The 16188-nt window shown below is 38.4% G+C and overlaps 1 protein-coding gene across 1 annotated transcript in view; it reads right to left on the reverse strand.

Annotated features, from left to right (window-relative positions):
* Positions 1 to 16188, reverse strand: part of ube3d (ubiquitin protein ligase E3D) — a 119880-nt gene that overhangs the window by 14555 nt on the left and 89137 nt on the right. Inside the window, exon 13 of the mRNA XM_057328632.1 lies at positions 3540 to 3678. Within this exon, the coding sequence (XP_057184615.1) occupies positions 3540 to 3678 (139 nt within the window). The remainder of the gene's footprint in view (positions 1 to 3539; positions 3679 to 16188) is intronic.

The following is a 16188-nucleotide window of genomic DNA, read 5'->3' on the forward strand; positions in this document are numbered from 1 at the left end:
ACAGAATACTGTACACAGTATTCCAAGAAAAGGCGTTGCCTAACTTTCATTTAATTTTCTAACTGCCACTGGTACAAAGCAATGCTTATAAACCGCCCTAAGCTATTTGGGGACCTTATACCTGTCACGGTCCTGACTGCCTCCCGGTGTTTTCCTCCGCCTTTTTCTCCTATGTTCCCCCTTGGACTATGTTCCCCCATTACCCATCATCCTCCGGGCTCCCTCACCAGTTTAGTGGTTTAACAATCTGAATCTTACAAGATTTACATTGATGTTCTAAATGTTTACGGTGTTTGTATGAAATACATCTGCTTAGAATGTTAAAAGAAATTCATTCACATTTATGCAACATATACTGTAAAGGTGTAGAAAGTAGGTAAGTAACACTATTATGATATGGTTCAACAAAAATAACTTACCCGAGCTGAGTCTGATATGAAATGGCTAGCAAACATGTTTCAGTATTCTATTTGTTTCAGCAAATTGCAGCTATTTTTTTAGCTTTTTTTTATCCTTCAGAAGTCTTAAAGAAATCTCTCATTTCGTGCTCAATCTATTTGCGCAATCAATCGCGCAACAACTTTTTCACAATTTAAATAGAGTACCGATAACGGTAAACACTGCTGCATTCAGTCTTTCTGCCACTCAGTGGGCGTGACTCGCTTGACTTCACATGATGTTACGTGTGCGATGACGTCACGTGCATACCCTCTATCAAGTTGGTATGTAAAATCATATACAACACTTGATGCTTTCCTATGTGTTGCCAACAAATACATAAGCTGCATTTGCTGGCGGCCTAGTATTTTCCCTGCCATTCTTACCATCCTTCTCACCATCCACTCTTCAGTTTTCGCATGAGAAACAACCTTTGGCTTGCATTCCTTAAGATATTATCCCCAAAAGTAAAACTTGTGTCTAGGTATATTTCCAGATATTTAAAACTTTCCACAATCTCAACATCCTGCTCATCTAACTTTCGCCAGAATTACGATGGAAGATCAACTCCTCTGAGAATTGTCTTTGATCATTTATTCCTAGAATTGGTTGCTAGGCTACTTTAGTAGGAGATTTCCGCTTTCGGTTAGAGAAGGGTATAAAGATAGTTTACCTCTACTTCCTCTTGCCTTCTCCCTGCAGAACTTTCTGTATGTCAGACGACCCTCTTGCAAGAATCAATTATTTGTGAGTGATTTTCTTTTCAGCCTCACCCAAATTGGTTAAATATTATTTTTCCACGACACTTGATAAAGCCGAGCGGAAACCTTCCAGTCTCTCTCGTAAAACCAACACGGAAGTGACTTAACGGAGCTGTATGTAATAATTTTACTGTATTAAATCAAAACATTACCTTAATATGTTGGTAGACATTTAGGAAACATGATAAGTTCATATATTGGTTTGTCAATATGGGGAAACCGTCGCAAATATTTTGAATTTGGACTGCGATACCAAGTTCAACCGCTAGGTGTCAATGTTACATACAGCTCCTTTAAACTGCAATTCATTGACTGGCCGCTAGAGACTGGCTCCAAAACAGAGCAGAATCTCATTGAGCCCCATGTTAAAATGCCCAACTTTATAGCAGAGAAAAACGTTTACAGTCTGGTACAAAAAAAATAATTTGGTCTATAAAGCTAATTTTGCCCTTCATGACAACGGTGAGGGGGTGATTTTTTAATAACCTTTTTGTATTTATTCAGGTTATTCACATACAAGTGTTTGTTCCCAGCACAGAACAGTGTAAGCAACATTCCCTAAAGCACATCTGCTTCATTACAGCTGCCTGCCATTTTCTTATCAGAGCACTACACAAATTGGCAAGATGAATGAAAGTTTTCCGCTTAATGGAGAATAGCTACTGTTTAATGGCAACAGCAATTCATTCTCTGAATGTGTGACAACAAAGAGAAGGGCCAAAAAGAAATCATGTTTAACACCAAGCTTGTGAGATATTAAATCACCCTGCAGACAATCTGAGCTGAACAGCCAATTTTCTGCTCTGGAAACTAGCAGTTCATGCAAACAAAAGATATGTTAAGTGGGATAATCACAGACATGTTTTCATTATTTATTATCTTTAAAAACACATTAATGTCAAACTATTGAAACCAAATGTGAGATGAATGACGGTTGGATCAGTATAGGATTGCTATTTCTGTGACATGCCGTCTATGTAGAGTGTTTTAACTTCAGTGGTACCATTTCAGTGAAGACACTTCCTTGTAAGACAGCTACAGCAGAGGCTTCAAGGCAGTTACTAGGTTTGGTATCAGAGCCAAGGACATATTTTACTGCTCTTATTAGTTAACAATTAAGTAACAGATAACTCTCATTCACAGAATTTTCAAACACTTTTACCTGACCACACAGAGGGAGGGCAGTCACTGTCTGTCCTGTAACTGAATCAGATCTTATTCATTCTCATTACAGTGTTCCGCAGGAATATAGCTTGACAATTTTTGTGTGTGTGTATTCAATGAATACTGTGACTTGCAACCCATTTTACTTCTACACATTTTATCCACCAGGAATCACTTAAAAAAGCGTGAAAAGTGTCAGAATTGCACAATAAGACCAGGAATGTGTAATAAAGCCAGGTTAAGTTTCAGAATGAAACTTTTCCTACTTTTCTAACTCAAAGGAAAATCCTGCATGAGAGATGCAAAAAAAATGTCCTAACGTAAGTTTAGTTGGGCAATTAAAAACTGTCAAATCAGTAACAAAACTTTAACATATTAGCTAAAACAGTAAAAAAAAACAGCATACGCACAGTCACATATAAGAAGGTTGAATGAACAGTGTCCTTTGCCATCTAGGAATGCGCAAAACTGAGTATAGTCTTGGAATTATATAAACTAGACAACTAATACTTAGGGAGGTCTGTTTTCGGTGCATTAATCGACTGCTCAGCTGTTGTGGAAAATCAGTTGACTATAATAAACCACTGTGATCCATCTGTATTGCTGTCTGTCACTGAAACTGCAACATTCAAGAGCTGTTCAGGAACTATTACTATTACTACTCAACTATTCACTTGGGCACCTCAGAGTACCTTGTTGTTTCAAGATTACACTACGGCAGTGCTGTAAGTCAACCTTGCCCAGAACGTGTTGTGCTTCAATGAACCCATGTTACAGCTTGCCTGGTTTCAGTCAAGTCTGGCTGCCAACTGCTGACCAAAATCACTTTCCTTAAACATTAAGTTTTGTGTCTTCAGAGTTATGGTCAGGACCAGCAAGCCGCTGGACCAGAAGCACAACAACTTGAAGCACAAAAATCTAATTATCTCATATAAGCAAACAATCTTATGACAACAGTTCAATTATTTTAGCTATTTTAACTCTGGTTTACATAACAAAGCTGTTTATTATTAAAAAAACAATAAAATGTAGTGATTAGTGTAGAGCACAACATTGGAATTTGTACAGAAGCAGACATTTGTTGCTTGTGGTGAAGTATAATGACTAAGCAGCAGATTACTGTGCGTCTGTCATTGGTTCTGGTATGATGTGCGTGTCATCAGATCGTTATGTCACCTGATATGAGTTCATGTAGCGCATGAGTGGAGGCAGCCTGGAGGTGCTGGAGATCAGAAGTGTCTGGAGCACCTCACATGAGCTCTGAGGAAGCAGCAAAGGGTGCACACTGATGTCCTTCTCCCAGACATCTATAATGCTAGTAGAAAGAAAAGAGAAAGTGAGGGATAAAGTGAATGGCTGTGACATAGAATTACAAATGTGTGGAAATAATATTCCAAAATGCATCCATATGTCTATAGTTTTTTTAGTGTGAACTTTGAAACGTCTATATCTTCGTAACAGATTAAAGTGACAACATAAACAAACGTTACTGCGCATGCACGCATTCGTGGACTGCCCTTAACTTCCGGTACACATTCGCAAACAATAAAGTGCCTGTAGATTAATTCTGATAAGAAGCTAAAGAAACCGAGAAGAACCGTTACTTGACTAAACTTGTCTCTCCAATATTTTGAATTTAGACAGCAATACCAAGCTCAACCGCTAGATATCAATGTACCATACGGTTTCTTTAAATGCGACCAAACAAAATTCAACAAATCGTTTATTTTATACAATTATTATACAATAAAATGATAATATAAATTAATATCAACAAATTAAATGAAATATAAATTGTTATATTATTTCACAATAGCCAAACACAGACCGAAAGTTAACTGCAGTCCAGGCGCGCATGTGCTATGAAACTATCTATAAAATAATTAAAATACATGACACAATTAAATGTTTACAAGTAAATCTGACTGTTTGTAAAAAACATTACATGTCAAAGTCACTACATTATAAATGCTCATATTTAACATCAATTTTAAACATTTTAAATATCTGGTATTGGTATGCAAGAAAAATACTATGGAAAAACTCTCATTGGATTTTATTTGCAGCATTCACACATTTGGCACATATGTTTTGGGAGGTTGAATGTGGCCTGACCAACAGAAAAAGGTTTAGCTCAGCAGGAACAAATATAAGAAATATTAAGTGAAGGGGAAAAGCGAGGCCGCTATGTACCTGGCAAACCAGCTGGGTAGTAAATGGTATTAATCTGACAGTTTGAAACATAATGGTGTTTTAATCCTGTCACAGTGAGCTGTGAAGATGCCCAGTGTCACAGAGATTTATGTCCTGTCACACACTATGGTGATGATCTATTTGGGACATTTTACTGACATTTACCCATCTGTGCGCTCACACAGCTCTTAAACTGGAACTGTTGGAGAAACTTAGAGAGAGAGGAAAACATAGTGCACCACATCTACAGAAGTGTTTCTCTTTAATCTAAAAACCTACGTACTGGAAGATAATCTGAAGCCTTACAATTGAATTTGAAATCAAATTTAACACTCAAATAATATTCAGGCATGTGATCAGCCAAGGACAAAAAAGAAGAAAGACTGCACGCACCCTCGCCCAACCTCAATCCCCCCAAAAATAGTCTTTAATGATACTAATTAAATGTTACATGATTAAAAACAGGCAACTGTTTGCCAAAAATAGATCTTTTTGATTTAGCAACACAAAAACAAACTATTATAATTACCCAATTCTGACTAGCAATTTTGGAAATATCAGTTCAAATGTTTATTAGTTTAACAGTCACCTAAACAATATTTAATGAATCAGGTTGATGCTTTGTGCAAATATCTTGTGCTAATGTCAAATAAGATGGCATTAACAAATGGCACCCCTTGAGTAGTTTATATTAAGCCTACTTTTAATTTTATTTTATTCAGCACTATACAATAATTGAACACAAAATGTAAAGAATACTGTGGCCTCAAGAGACTTCAATACACAGCCACTAGATGGCGCATCTACGTCATTCATACAGCGTTTGTCCGCATTGATCCGCATGTAATAAATGTATTTTCAAACGTTGCATGTTTCGGTTTTAGTTCCATAAGCCATTAAATCACAGAATGGACTATTTTAGTCTCTGTATATCTATGTTATAATGTTAAAGCATATCATATAGACGTCTCAACTTCCAGACTCAGGATTTTCTATATACGTTACAAAACGCAGCTCAGTTCCCCACTTAATTAAAAATGACACCACGCGCTTTTTTGAGTACCATTTTTCACGAACTCTCTGGATACATAAAGTTAACTCGCAAAATTATGAATGAAGCAGTCGCTCTGCATTTATAACAAGCGTGAATGACGTAGAGAGCGCAGAAAGGATCCTGTTGGCCGGTGTCGTGCCGAAAACACACTCCCTGCCAGATTATGCACCCCCCCTCCCCACAATGGTTAGGGTGAGGATTAGGTGTTAGGGGAGGGGTTAGGATTAGGATTGGGTGTGGGGAGGGGTTAGAATTAGCCAATCGGACAGCGTGTTATTGAAGGGGGTGCATAATCTGGCGGGGAGTGTGTTTTCGGCACAACACCGGCTGTATGATGACTACGCGAACATCCCCAAACCCCCACCCCCACTCCCATCACAAATAAAAAGAAATCGAATTCATGCAATTTACACGGGTGATCCCAGCGAGGTCAAAAAATACGCAAATCCGTATTTATAGGGAAAAATTACATCCCTGAATATTGGCCTATAGCCATAGGTAGAGAACTATGATGTGTTTCAAATTTTTACAAAAATCTTTATTTTGTATTTCCCTAACATTGTTTCCTTCATTAGGTGCTTAATGACATATATAATATCTTCTGGAATATCTGAAGGGTAACAAGGCCAGGTCAATAATATAAGAACCAAATACTGTAGATTGTATACAGAAGGCCTTTAATATGCCTTTTAATCATTCACCATAGTTGTTGGAGTCGTGACGACGTCAGAAAAACAAGTGCAAAACGGCGACCCACAATTCCTGTGTGATTGCTTTAGTATTTCCAGCATAGCTTCATGGCTTCTCAAGCTCTTACACGGGAACATTTTACATACAAATTAGAAAACAAACATGAGCACGGAGAGCTAACTGAATCCACAAACATTCAACACCTTTGTATGCTTCAATTTTAAACTAATTTGTAAATAAATAACATTGAAAATTATTGTTGAAAATACCTCATTACATTATAGTAGATGTTGTATCAGCCCGATTTTTGACTAGGGCTGGCGCGATACGCTTATCTCCTGATTCAAAACTATCCCGATACTTGCGTGTCAATTCAATATATATTATGATAATTGCGATTATAGGTTCAAGGTTCAAAGTTTATTATAAGTGCTATTTTTGATGCAGCATAAGATTTGTAAGCATATCATACAAGTAGGGCTGGGCGGAATGACGGAATATTCCGTTGCCGCGGAATAAAATGTCAACCGTAAGAGATTTTTCTATTCCGTGTATTCCGCGGAATGTAAATAAGTAGGTGTGGTTAACTCGGCGCTCTGCAAATTAGGCGCTATTCTGAAAAAAACTAATGAATTAATCCACCCGTAACAAATTCAGTCTGTAGTTTAGTGATCCGCTCCAGTCCGGAGCGTTCTCTCTCACCCGCAGTGCTCGTGCAGGGATCAGGGGCGGTTCTAGGGGGGCCCAGAGGGGCCCAGTGCCCCTGTGTCAGCACACTTGGCACCCCTAAATCCAGAGATGGCAAAAGTACACACATCCTTTACTTAAGTAGAAGTACAGATACTCATGTTTAAAAGTACTCAAGTAAAAGTTGAAGTACTGACTAAACTTGTTTACTCAAGTAAAAGTTGAAGTACTGACTAAACTTGTTTACTCAAGTAAAAGTTGAAGTACTGACTAAACTTGTTTACTCAAGTAAAAGTATAAAGTATGGGCTCTAAAATGTACTTAAGTAAAAAGTAGCCAATACTACTACCTGTTTTAGAGTCACGCTCGTACCTCACAACTACACAAGCATAAGAAAGACTGATGGAATAAATCTATTTGCCACTACCTAGTGGAAAAAAACACAAATGTATAATACAATTATGATGTAAGATAAGAGTGTAAAGGACAAGCGTATTGATAATAATTGTGACAGAATTCCCTTTGTCTCAAGTTCTCAACCATAATTTTAGCTATTCTTTGTGTTGCCTTCCGCCTTGGTCCGTGGCAGCTTCTTAGACTACTAGCCTATGTCTGCGATGCGTAATAGCCAGGAAATTACTGTTTGGTACTGTGATTGTCAAAACATTTTATAACAGAATTTCACTGCTTTCAATTTTAGATTAACTGTCCCTTTAAATTTTAAGCACAGACCATTCATGGACATATCATTATACAAAGGTTGTAGACACTTGAGAGATCTTGTCAAAAAGAGAAAACTGAGAAATAAAGAGATAATTAATTAGGCAAGTCAATTTACTTGGTAACCATTACTGTTTTTCTCGATTGGTTAAACACATTTCTTGAAATTATGCCTTGCTTTAAAATATTAAATGTTTAGCCTCTTACATTGTACGTTACACTCGTTCAACATTAAAACTGATGTCAGTGTTGCTAGATTAGGTGGATGATTTCCAGCCCAAAGGCTCACTAAAACCTACTCACTCCAACAAAAACCAGCCCAAAATTTTAACTTCCAAAATAATGTGATAGTATTTTATTGCAATGTCAATCAACGTTGATAAGGATCGTTTTTTATTTCCTTATAATTTTAATTATGACAAGATGAAAAAATATAATAAAAATCAGGAAAATAGATCAAACAGATCAAACGCATTAAGAAAATTAGAAAATAAGACTAATAGGATATGTCCAGAAACCACTTCAAATGGCAATCATGAAATTAGCGCATTTTTGTGCAAAAGTGCCCACTATAATTAGTTCATCGAAAGCAACGCAATGAGCAGGTATTTTTCACTCGTTCATGAACTTAACGCACACACCACGATAGCAAAAAACATGCAATTCATACATACTAATGAACAACAGCAACAATAATGCGCTTATCTTAACGAGCTGCCTTAACTTCTGAAAGAACTACAGTACATCTTTCGTGAAGTATATGTTTGTAGAACATGCGAATAGCTAAATAGCTAAATTACATATTTAAAATCTGGTCCTTTCGCGCTAAAAAACCCTACCATTCACGAGTCACCACATGATGCAGAATATCACGCTCGAGATCTGAGAACAGTTACTCCGCCTTCTTACATTTGATTGGCTAGTGGCCACCTCACACAGCGCTTAGGCTTTTAGGCAGACCTATCATTAGGTTGAAAAAGTCACGCAATGACAAGAAATAATATTGATTGTGCATCAAATACAGATTAAAACTAAAGTAACGAGCCTGGTTTGAAAATGTAAGAAGTAGAAAGTACAGGTATTTGCGTAAAAATGTAAGAAGTGAAAGTAAAAAGTCGTCAGAAAAATATATAGTATAGTAAAGTACAGATACCAGAAAAATCTACTTAAGTACAGTAACGAAGTATTTGTACTTCGTTACTTCCCATCTCTGCCTAAATCTGGAATCGTTTCTGGAATTTTTTACCACAACCGAGCAATTTCGGGTGCAATGCACAGTTTGTCCTGCGAGTGGCAGTAACGATGCTTATGTGCCAAAAGGAAGATTACGCAAGCAAGACGCAAACAATGTCGAGTCTGTGCGCCTTCAGCAAGATTACGTGTACATCATATAGGTAATGGAAATATTTTGTAAAAATATAACGAAAATGCATATCATTACACATCATATTAAAATACTGACCTATATTTTCCGGTGTTGCGTATGTTAAATCTACATATAGAGCAGCCGTGACTCGTGCCTATACAAAGAATCAGCTGCTGCCAGAGAACATGTAACACACTAAAGAAATTTTATTTGTTAATGTAATGAGATCAAATGCAACTTACATTTATTGGGGTGAATGTTTGATAAAATGCACATTTGCCATATAATTAAAATAAATGGTCTGTCATTCCCAAGGAATTAGCAGAGCAGAGGTGGACAGTAACGAAGTAAATTTACTGTAAAAAGTACTGTACTTAAGTACACTTTTTGAGTATCTGTACTTTTCTTGAGTATTATTTTTTTCTGAGTACTTGTACTTTAACTTCACTACATTTGAAAGACAAATAACATACTTTTTACTCCACTACATTTAAAAAAGGTCCAAAAGTAGAAAATGGTTTCTGTGCAGCGGGGTTTCCTGTGTGCGCAATTTATCTGGCTTGCGATCTGCCAGGACCTTTTGCTGTTGCCAAGTATTTCAGTTTTTCTAAGCTCGCGGTTTTCCGGCAAGCTCTGAATGGCTATTTGGCAGATTTTTTTTACGCAAATCTTGCAACTCTGGGATCTTCCCCGCTAAACTAATGTAAACAGGCGCTGCTACATTGTTGATAGCACTCTAAAAAGACAAATAGAACAATAAAAGACGAAAAAGGCACATGTTAAAGTGTGGTGTAATCATTTGTGGGTTACGATCAGTCAAAGATCGTTGAAACATTGTCATGAAAATGATCGGCATAAATAAGCATCACATACACCTTGAGTTACGCGTGCGTTAACTTCTGATCTGCTGCTATATCATTTAAAGCGATTTGGAAAATGAATGATGTTTTTACTGAAGTAACTATAGTTGAAGTATTCCTGTTGAAATAAAAACTATAGAATCCTGCCCAAAATACAACATAAAATGTAATGGATTTAATGGTTATAATGGGAATTGTACTATACTTGTTGTCTACTTGTATGTGATGGATTCTATTGGTGGGATGGTAAATCCCATTGGAATAAAACCCAAAACACACTACAAAGAGGAATTTAATTTAAAAATATCATTCTAATTTAAAAATTCATTTTTTTTCAGCAGGGATGGTATTTGCAGTAAAACCACAGTATCCACAAATTTACCATTTTCTATAGGAACCATACTCCAATTAATAATCTTTAGTAAAACCACAGCAACTAAAAATACCATAGTTTCATTATACTAGCTATAGTTTATGTTTGTAGTTAAATTATGGTAATACAAATGGTAATAAATCCAACAAAATCATGGGTTCTACACTTGACTATTTACAAGAACCTTACTACTTACTGGTAAATTGCTGCTAAAACTGGTAAAGGGAATATACAAAATAAAAGAACACTGCTCATAAATACATAGGCCTAGGGGGCTAATGAGGATAATTAGGCTAAATGATCATACAGGATTATATCTAAACTAAACATATATGTGCTAAACATATAAAGCTCTTAAAGGAGTTGCTCACTGCAAAATTTGCCCCCATTGACTTTCCATAGTAGGAATAAAAATTGTCAATGGGGCAAATTTTGAAGTGAACTACTCCTTTAATAAAACTGATACTGTGAGCTACTCTCTGTATTCAGTTGGTTGCTTCAGAGGCATAAGGTATAGACAATAAAACAATGCACAACTGACATAAAGGAAATTTACTTTTAATACTTAAGTACGTTTAAAAGCACGTACTTCTGTACTTTTACTTAAGTAAGAATCTGTCTTTACAACTTTTACTTGTAGTGGAGTAATATTTGACCAGTAGTATCTGTACTTTCACTCAAGTAAGGAAGTTGTGTACTTCGTCCACCTCTGTAGCAGAGTTCAAGTAATCTATACAGTTTATTCTATACTGTCCTGTATATTACTTGTGGTGTATTTGAGAGTCGAGCTTTAGGTTTCATTTACACATTTTCATAATTTTCCATTTGCAGTTAAAATGAAGAGAAAAATTTGAAGGACATAATGTCATTTTTTAATAAGAAAACTAAAGATAATAGTCAAGGCTGGAGAAAGAAGATACTTCTGAAAAAGAGTCAGAATCAGAAATGCATAAAAGCTTAGAGAATGAAGAAAGTCCAATAGAACAGAGGACCCGTCAGCAAGGTGATTTAGTTGTGCAGAGAGACAACTTTTGTAACCCTGAAATTCCATGTGAAAAACATGAGTTTACATGAGTATTTAGTTAACATGGCATTCACATGAAAGTGTGCCAAAACCACATATATCACATGTGAAAATTTTGAAATTCATGTTTTTTTTCTTTGTGTAAAGAAAATACCTGATAATGTGACTCATGTTAAGATGACTGCTTAAGTTGATTTTTGTATATCTTGTTTGTGGGTAGTTTTTCATTTATGTATGTACATTTAAGATGCAGAAAAGTGCCTAAATGTTATTATTGTTGTCATTGTTAATTTTACTATATACAATGTGTTGTGAAATAAATGACCATGGAACATTAATTTGAGCTGAACTTGTTTTATTAGCTTATTAGTTTACTTAGAGAAAACAGTAATACATGACAGTGAAAATTGACAGAAAATTAATCATGACATGTTAGTGTGCCCCCTAAAAGCATAAGTGGCCCCTGCCTGCCCCCCCAGTTACAGTAGTCTAGAACCGCCACTGGCAGGGATCTGCGCCAGCATTTAAAAAAGCTCATTCGTATTTCAGAAGTCAGTTTGCTTTGAAAAGCTGTTAATAGTTTTATAAAGTTTAACTTCAGGCGAGCCAAGGTGAAACTTGCGTTGAAATGCGCGATGATGCTCGTGAGCGCTTTGATGTGACGCGCTTCTACCTACAGTTTTGGGAGACGCGTGAGGAGTCACCAGAGACTCGCAGTGCAAAAACAAGCCCGAGAATAAACAAACCTAAAGACAGAGAGTCGCAACACACTAAAATTGCTCCTCTAATAGAGAGTGAAGAGCGATAAAGACCTACAGTACAGACCCCATGAACACCAGTTTATAACACTAGTCATATACTGTACTCTCATTGTTTGTGCATATTCATACTTTATTGTTATATATGTTGTCTATCTTCCTACTGTATATGATATAGCCAGAAGATAAATATGAATAAATAATACATCTGATTATCAGAACTTAATTTGATATCTTTAGCACATTTTCATAACTTGCCTACATTTTAACTATGGTGAGCATTTAAATGAACTGTAATAAATAAATTAGTTAAATCAATCTAAGAAAAATGAGGTATAAAATATAGAATTATAATGGGAGATTGTTTCATGAAATATATCGTTACCGTGAAATAAAATGACTCATTCCGTGAAATAGATTTTTGGCCATTCCGCCCACCTCTACATACAAGAATAAAAACAAAGAAAAATAACAAAACAAGAAATAAAAACACAACATTCAGACATCTCACAAATTTAAAAGCCTTACAACGGTAGGAATAAAAGAGAATCTATACCGATTGCTTTTAAGTTTGGGCATAACGTACACCAGAAGGAAGCATTATATACTCATGGAACAGTGGGTGAGTACAATCTGCAAGAATAGCTTTAGCTTTCTGTAGAACAAATTGTTCAAAGCTATCTAATAGCCCAGTCTGTTTAAAGCCAATAATCTTACTACCTTGGTTAACAATGCCATTTAATGAATTTCGGTGCTTAACATTTACATTACCATACCAAGTTCAGATTCATACATTACCAAGTTCAGATTCAATATAAGATTTATAATACATGATCATAAGAGTTCCACTAATATTAAAGGTAGAGAGCCTCCGAAGACAGTGTAACCGTTGCTGGCCTTTCCTACATACTGCTTCAGCATGAGTATCAAAACGCAACTTGTTATCAATGATAAGCCCAAGGTACTTGTAACTACTAGCCCATTCCACCATTTGACCATTTACTATGGTTGGTTGAGGAGAAGAGGGACTAGATCTAAAATCAATTACCATATCTCTGGTCTTCTTAATGTTTACTTGCAAAAAAGCACTCTCACACCATGTCAGAAAATCATTCACCACTGGACCGTGACCATTCTCATCCTTGTTCAACAAACTAACATTTACAGTATCATCAGCAAATTTTAAAATAAATGTATCTGTGTGTTTACTTACACAGTCATTAGTATATAGAATGTAGAGCAGGGGTGAGAGGACACATCCCTGAGGAGAGCCTGTGGATGTGGTAAGGCTGTCTGAAACTGTACAATTTACTCTCACCATCTGCCTTCTATCACTTAAAAAATCTAATAACCACCCCACCAACTTAATTTTGAATTTAAACTCTGATATTAATTTCTTTATTATAACATGAGGCTGAATAGTATTAAAAGCTGATGAAAAATCTACAAAGAGTAATCTAACATGGGTTTTTGATCCCTCCAGATGTTTCATTATCATATTTAACAAGGTGGATGAGGCATCCACAACACTTCATTTAGCCTGATAAGAAAACTGCAATGGATCTAAAAGACTGAGTTTTCAATATAAGTTCATCCCTAACAAATTTCTCAAAGCATTTCATCACCAATGATGTCAAGGCGACAGGTCTAATAAAGCAATAAGCCCCGCAAAGGAGTGGGTCACAGTGCATTTTATAACAGCTAAGGGCGTTGTGGCACGACACGAAGCGGAGTGCCTAAAACCCCATAGCTGTTATAAAATGCACTGTAACCCACTGCTTTGCGGGGCTTATTGCTTTTATAAAACAGTTATTCCATATGCTTAGCAAGGTTTCATAAAATAAAGTAAATAAAATGATATTTAGGCTACGTGGTAAGGTCAGCTGTTATATATTGGGGTATTTTATAACGGCTTAGAACTCCGCTCAGCCAATCAGAATCAAGGACCAGAACTGACCGTTTTATAAAGTCATTTAGACACTTAGGATAACTTGTCTTCCCTACAGGCACAACTATGGCTTCTTTCCACAATTTAGGGATTTTTTGGAGATTAATCGACTTTTTGAACATGTTAAAAAAGACAGGACCCAACTGATCCGCACATGTCTTTAGTAGATGTCCCCCAATCATATCTGGTCCAGGTGCTTTCCCCACCTTACTCTTTTTAAAAACAGATATAACATCCTCCTGATTAAAAACAATCTACACTCCATATTACACAGTCTCGTTACTAAGAACATTCATTTCACTACTAAAATCCTCCACATCAAATTTAGTATAAAAAGTATTCAACTTTTGTGCCAACTGTATATCAGATTGATAACCAGCAAGTTTTATCGGGGCATTACCTTTACTCTTAGATCCTGTTATAGTATGCATACTCTCCCAGGCGGAGCCAAGTTTATTTCTTATAAGATCCCCCTCTACTTTTTCCTTTAGTTTTGGCCATCCTAATTTCACACTTTATTTGTTTTTGCAGGTCATGCTTCCTTCCCAAATCACCAGCATGATATGCCTTATTTCTTTCAATCATAAGGGACTTTATGGATTTAGATATCCATGGCTTTGTATTAACAAATGTTCGTACCGTTTTTTGAGGGATCAACATATCCTCACAAAAAATTATATAACTACTTACAACATCTGTTCCCTTTCTGTCGGTCTCTCGACGTTGTGTCGAACCGACAGAATGGGGTTTGTCTTGAGAACCTATCATCTTCTGAGTATTTAGAAAAGGCCAATGAAAATTGGCGAATGAAATTTGCATGCCGGACTCCTCCCCGGATGTCCGGGTATAAGAGGGAAGCCAGCATGCTCATTCATTCACCTTTTGTTCTTCAGAGCCTACGCATCTGATGAGCTTCTCTATGATCTTTGGTGATCATTTTTCTGCTGGAATCTACGACGTGGACAGCGGACGGTCCCTTCCTGCAGTGACTCTCCCCTGGGCGTCTCGGCAGTTCCGGAGGTGTTTGAGTAAATTTTCATTCTAAAAGAGCAAATTTCTCCAGCGTGGCATGTCCCGCTGTTCTCATGGGTGCAACACACTCATTGAGGAGGGGGACGGACACGATGCCTGCTTCCATTACGCTGGGGCAGACGTTGTGTCACGGGTGGCTGTGTTCCCACGGGACTCAGCCACCACCTCGTTTGCTCCCCGTTCCGTGGCAGCAGGACTACGGCCCTGCCCGCCCCCAGTGCCGTGTTTACCGGAAGTGCATGAGGAACTTAGTAAGACCTGGAACGCCCCTTTCCGGCACGTTTCACGTCAAACAAAGTTCCGTCACCCTCTCTTCCCTCGAGGTTGAGACAGCTGGAGGATACGTCGTTGTCCCCCAGGTGGAGTATGCCGCCGCGGTGCACTCATGCCCGTAGGCGGCGGCCACCTGGGGGGGGGGGCTCGACCTAGACTCCCGTCCAAAGCATGTGGTGTCTCGGCATCTCTGGTGTCGAGAGCTTACGTTGCGGCGGACCAAGCTGCCTCCTCTCTCCACGCTATGGCTCCTGCCAGGCCAGGGCGTTGAGAGAGCTCCACGAGGGTAAGACCGACCCAGCGCGTATGCAGGAACTCCGCGCTGCCACCGACCACGCTCTATGGGCGACCAAGGTGACCACGCGGGCCCTGGGTCGGACGATGTCCACACTTGTGGTCCATGAGAAACTTCTCTAGCCGATCCTTGCGCAGATGAGTAACGCTGAGAAGGTCCGCTTTCTCGACGCACCCGTCTCGCAAGGGGGGGGCTGGTTGGTATTACTGTCGAGCTGCAGCGGCCCCGCTCACCCCCCGCCCGTCGGGGGGCGCGAGACCTGCACGCGGCCTCCCCCGGAGGGTTCTCGACAGTAAAGAAGCAGTCCACCGTGCCGCGACTCGGCCGTCGAGTCCCGTGCACTGTCTGCTTCCCAGCAGCCCTGGTCCTCTTCGACGCCCTCTAGCTCTGGCGCCCCCCACTCAGGCGGCCCCCCTGGAGACAGCGAAGAGGAGACCATCGCCCCATCAGCAGCCGCGGCGAAGCGGCCCTCATGGGAAGACCTCAGGGGGATCGAGGCTACCATTGGGCCCGACCCCAGCCACATCGCTGGGAAGTCGGATAGGGACGGAT

This window comes from Triplophysa rosa, unplaced genomic scaffold (genome assembly GCF_024868665.1).
Source record: "Triplophysa rosa unplaced genomic scaffold, Trosa_1v2 scaffold60_ERROPOS690268, whole genome shotgun sequence".
Classification (NCBI taxonomy): domain Eukaryota; kingdom Metazoa; phylum Chordata; class Actinopteri; order Cypriniformes; family Nemacheilidae; genus Triplophysa; species Triplophysa rosa.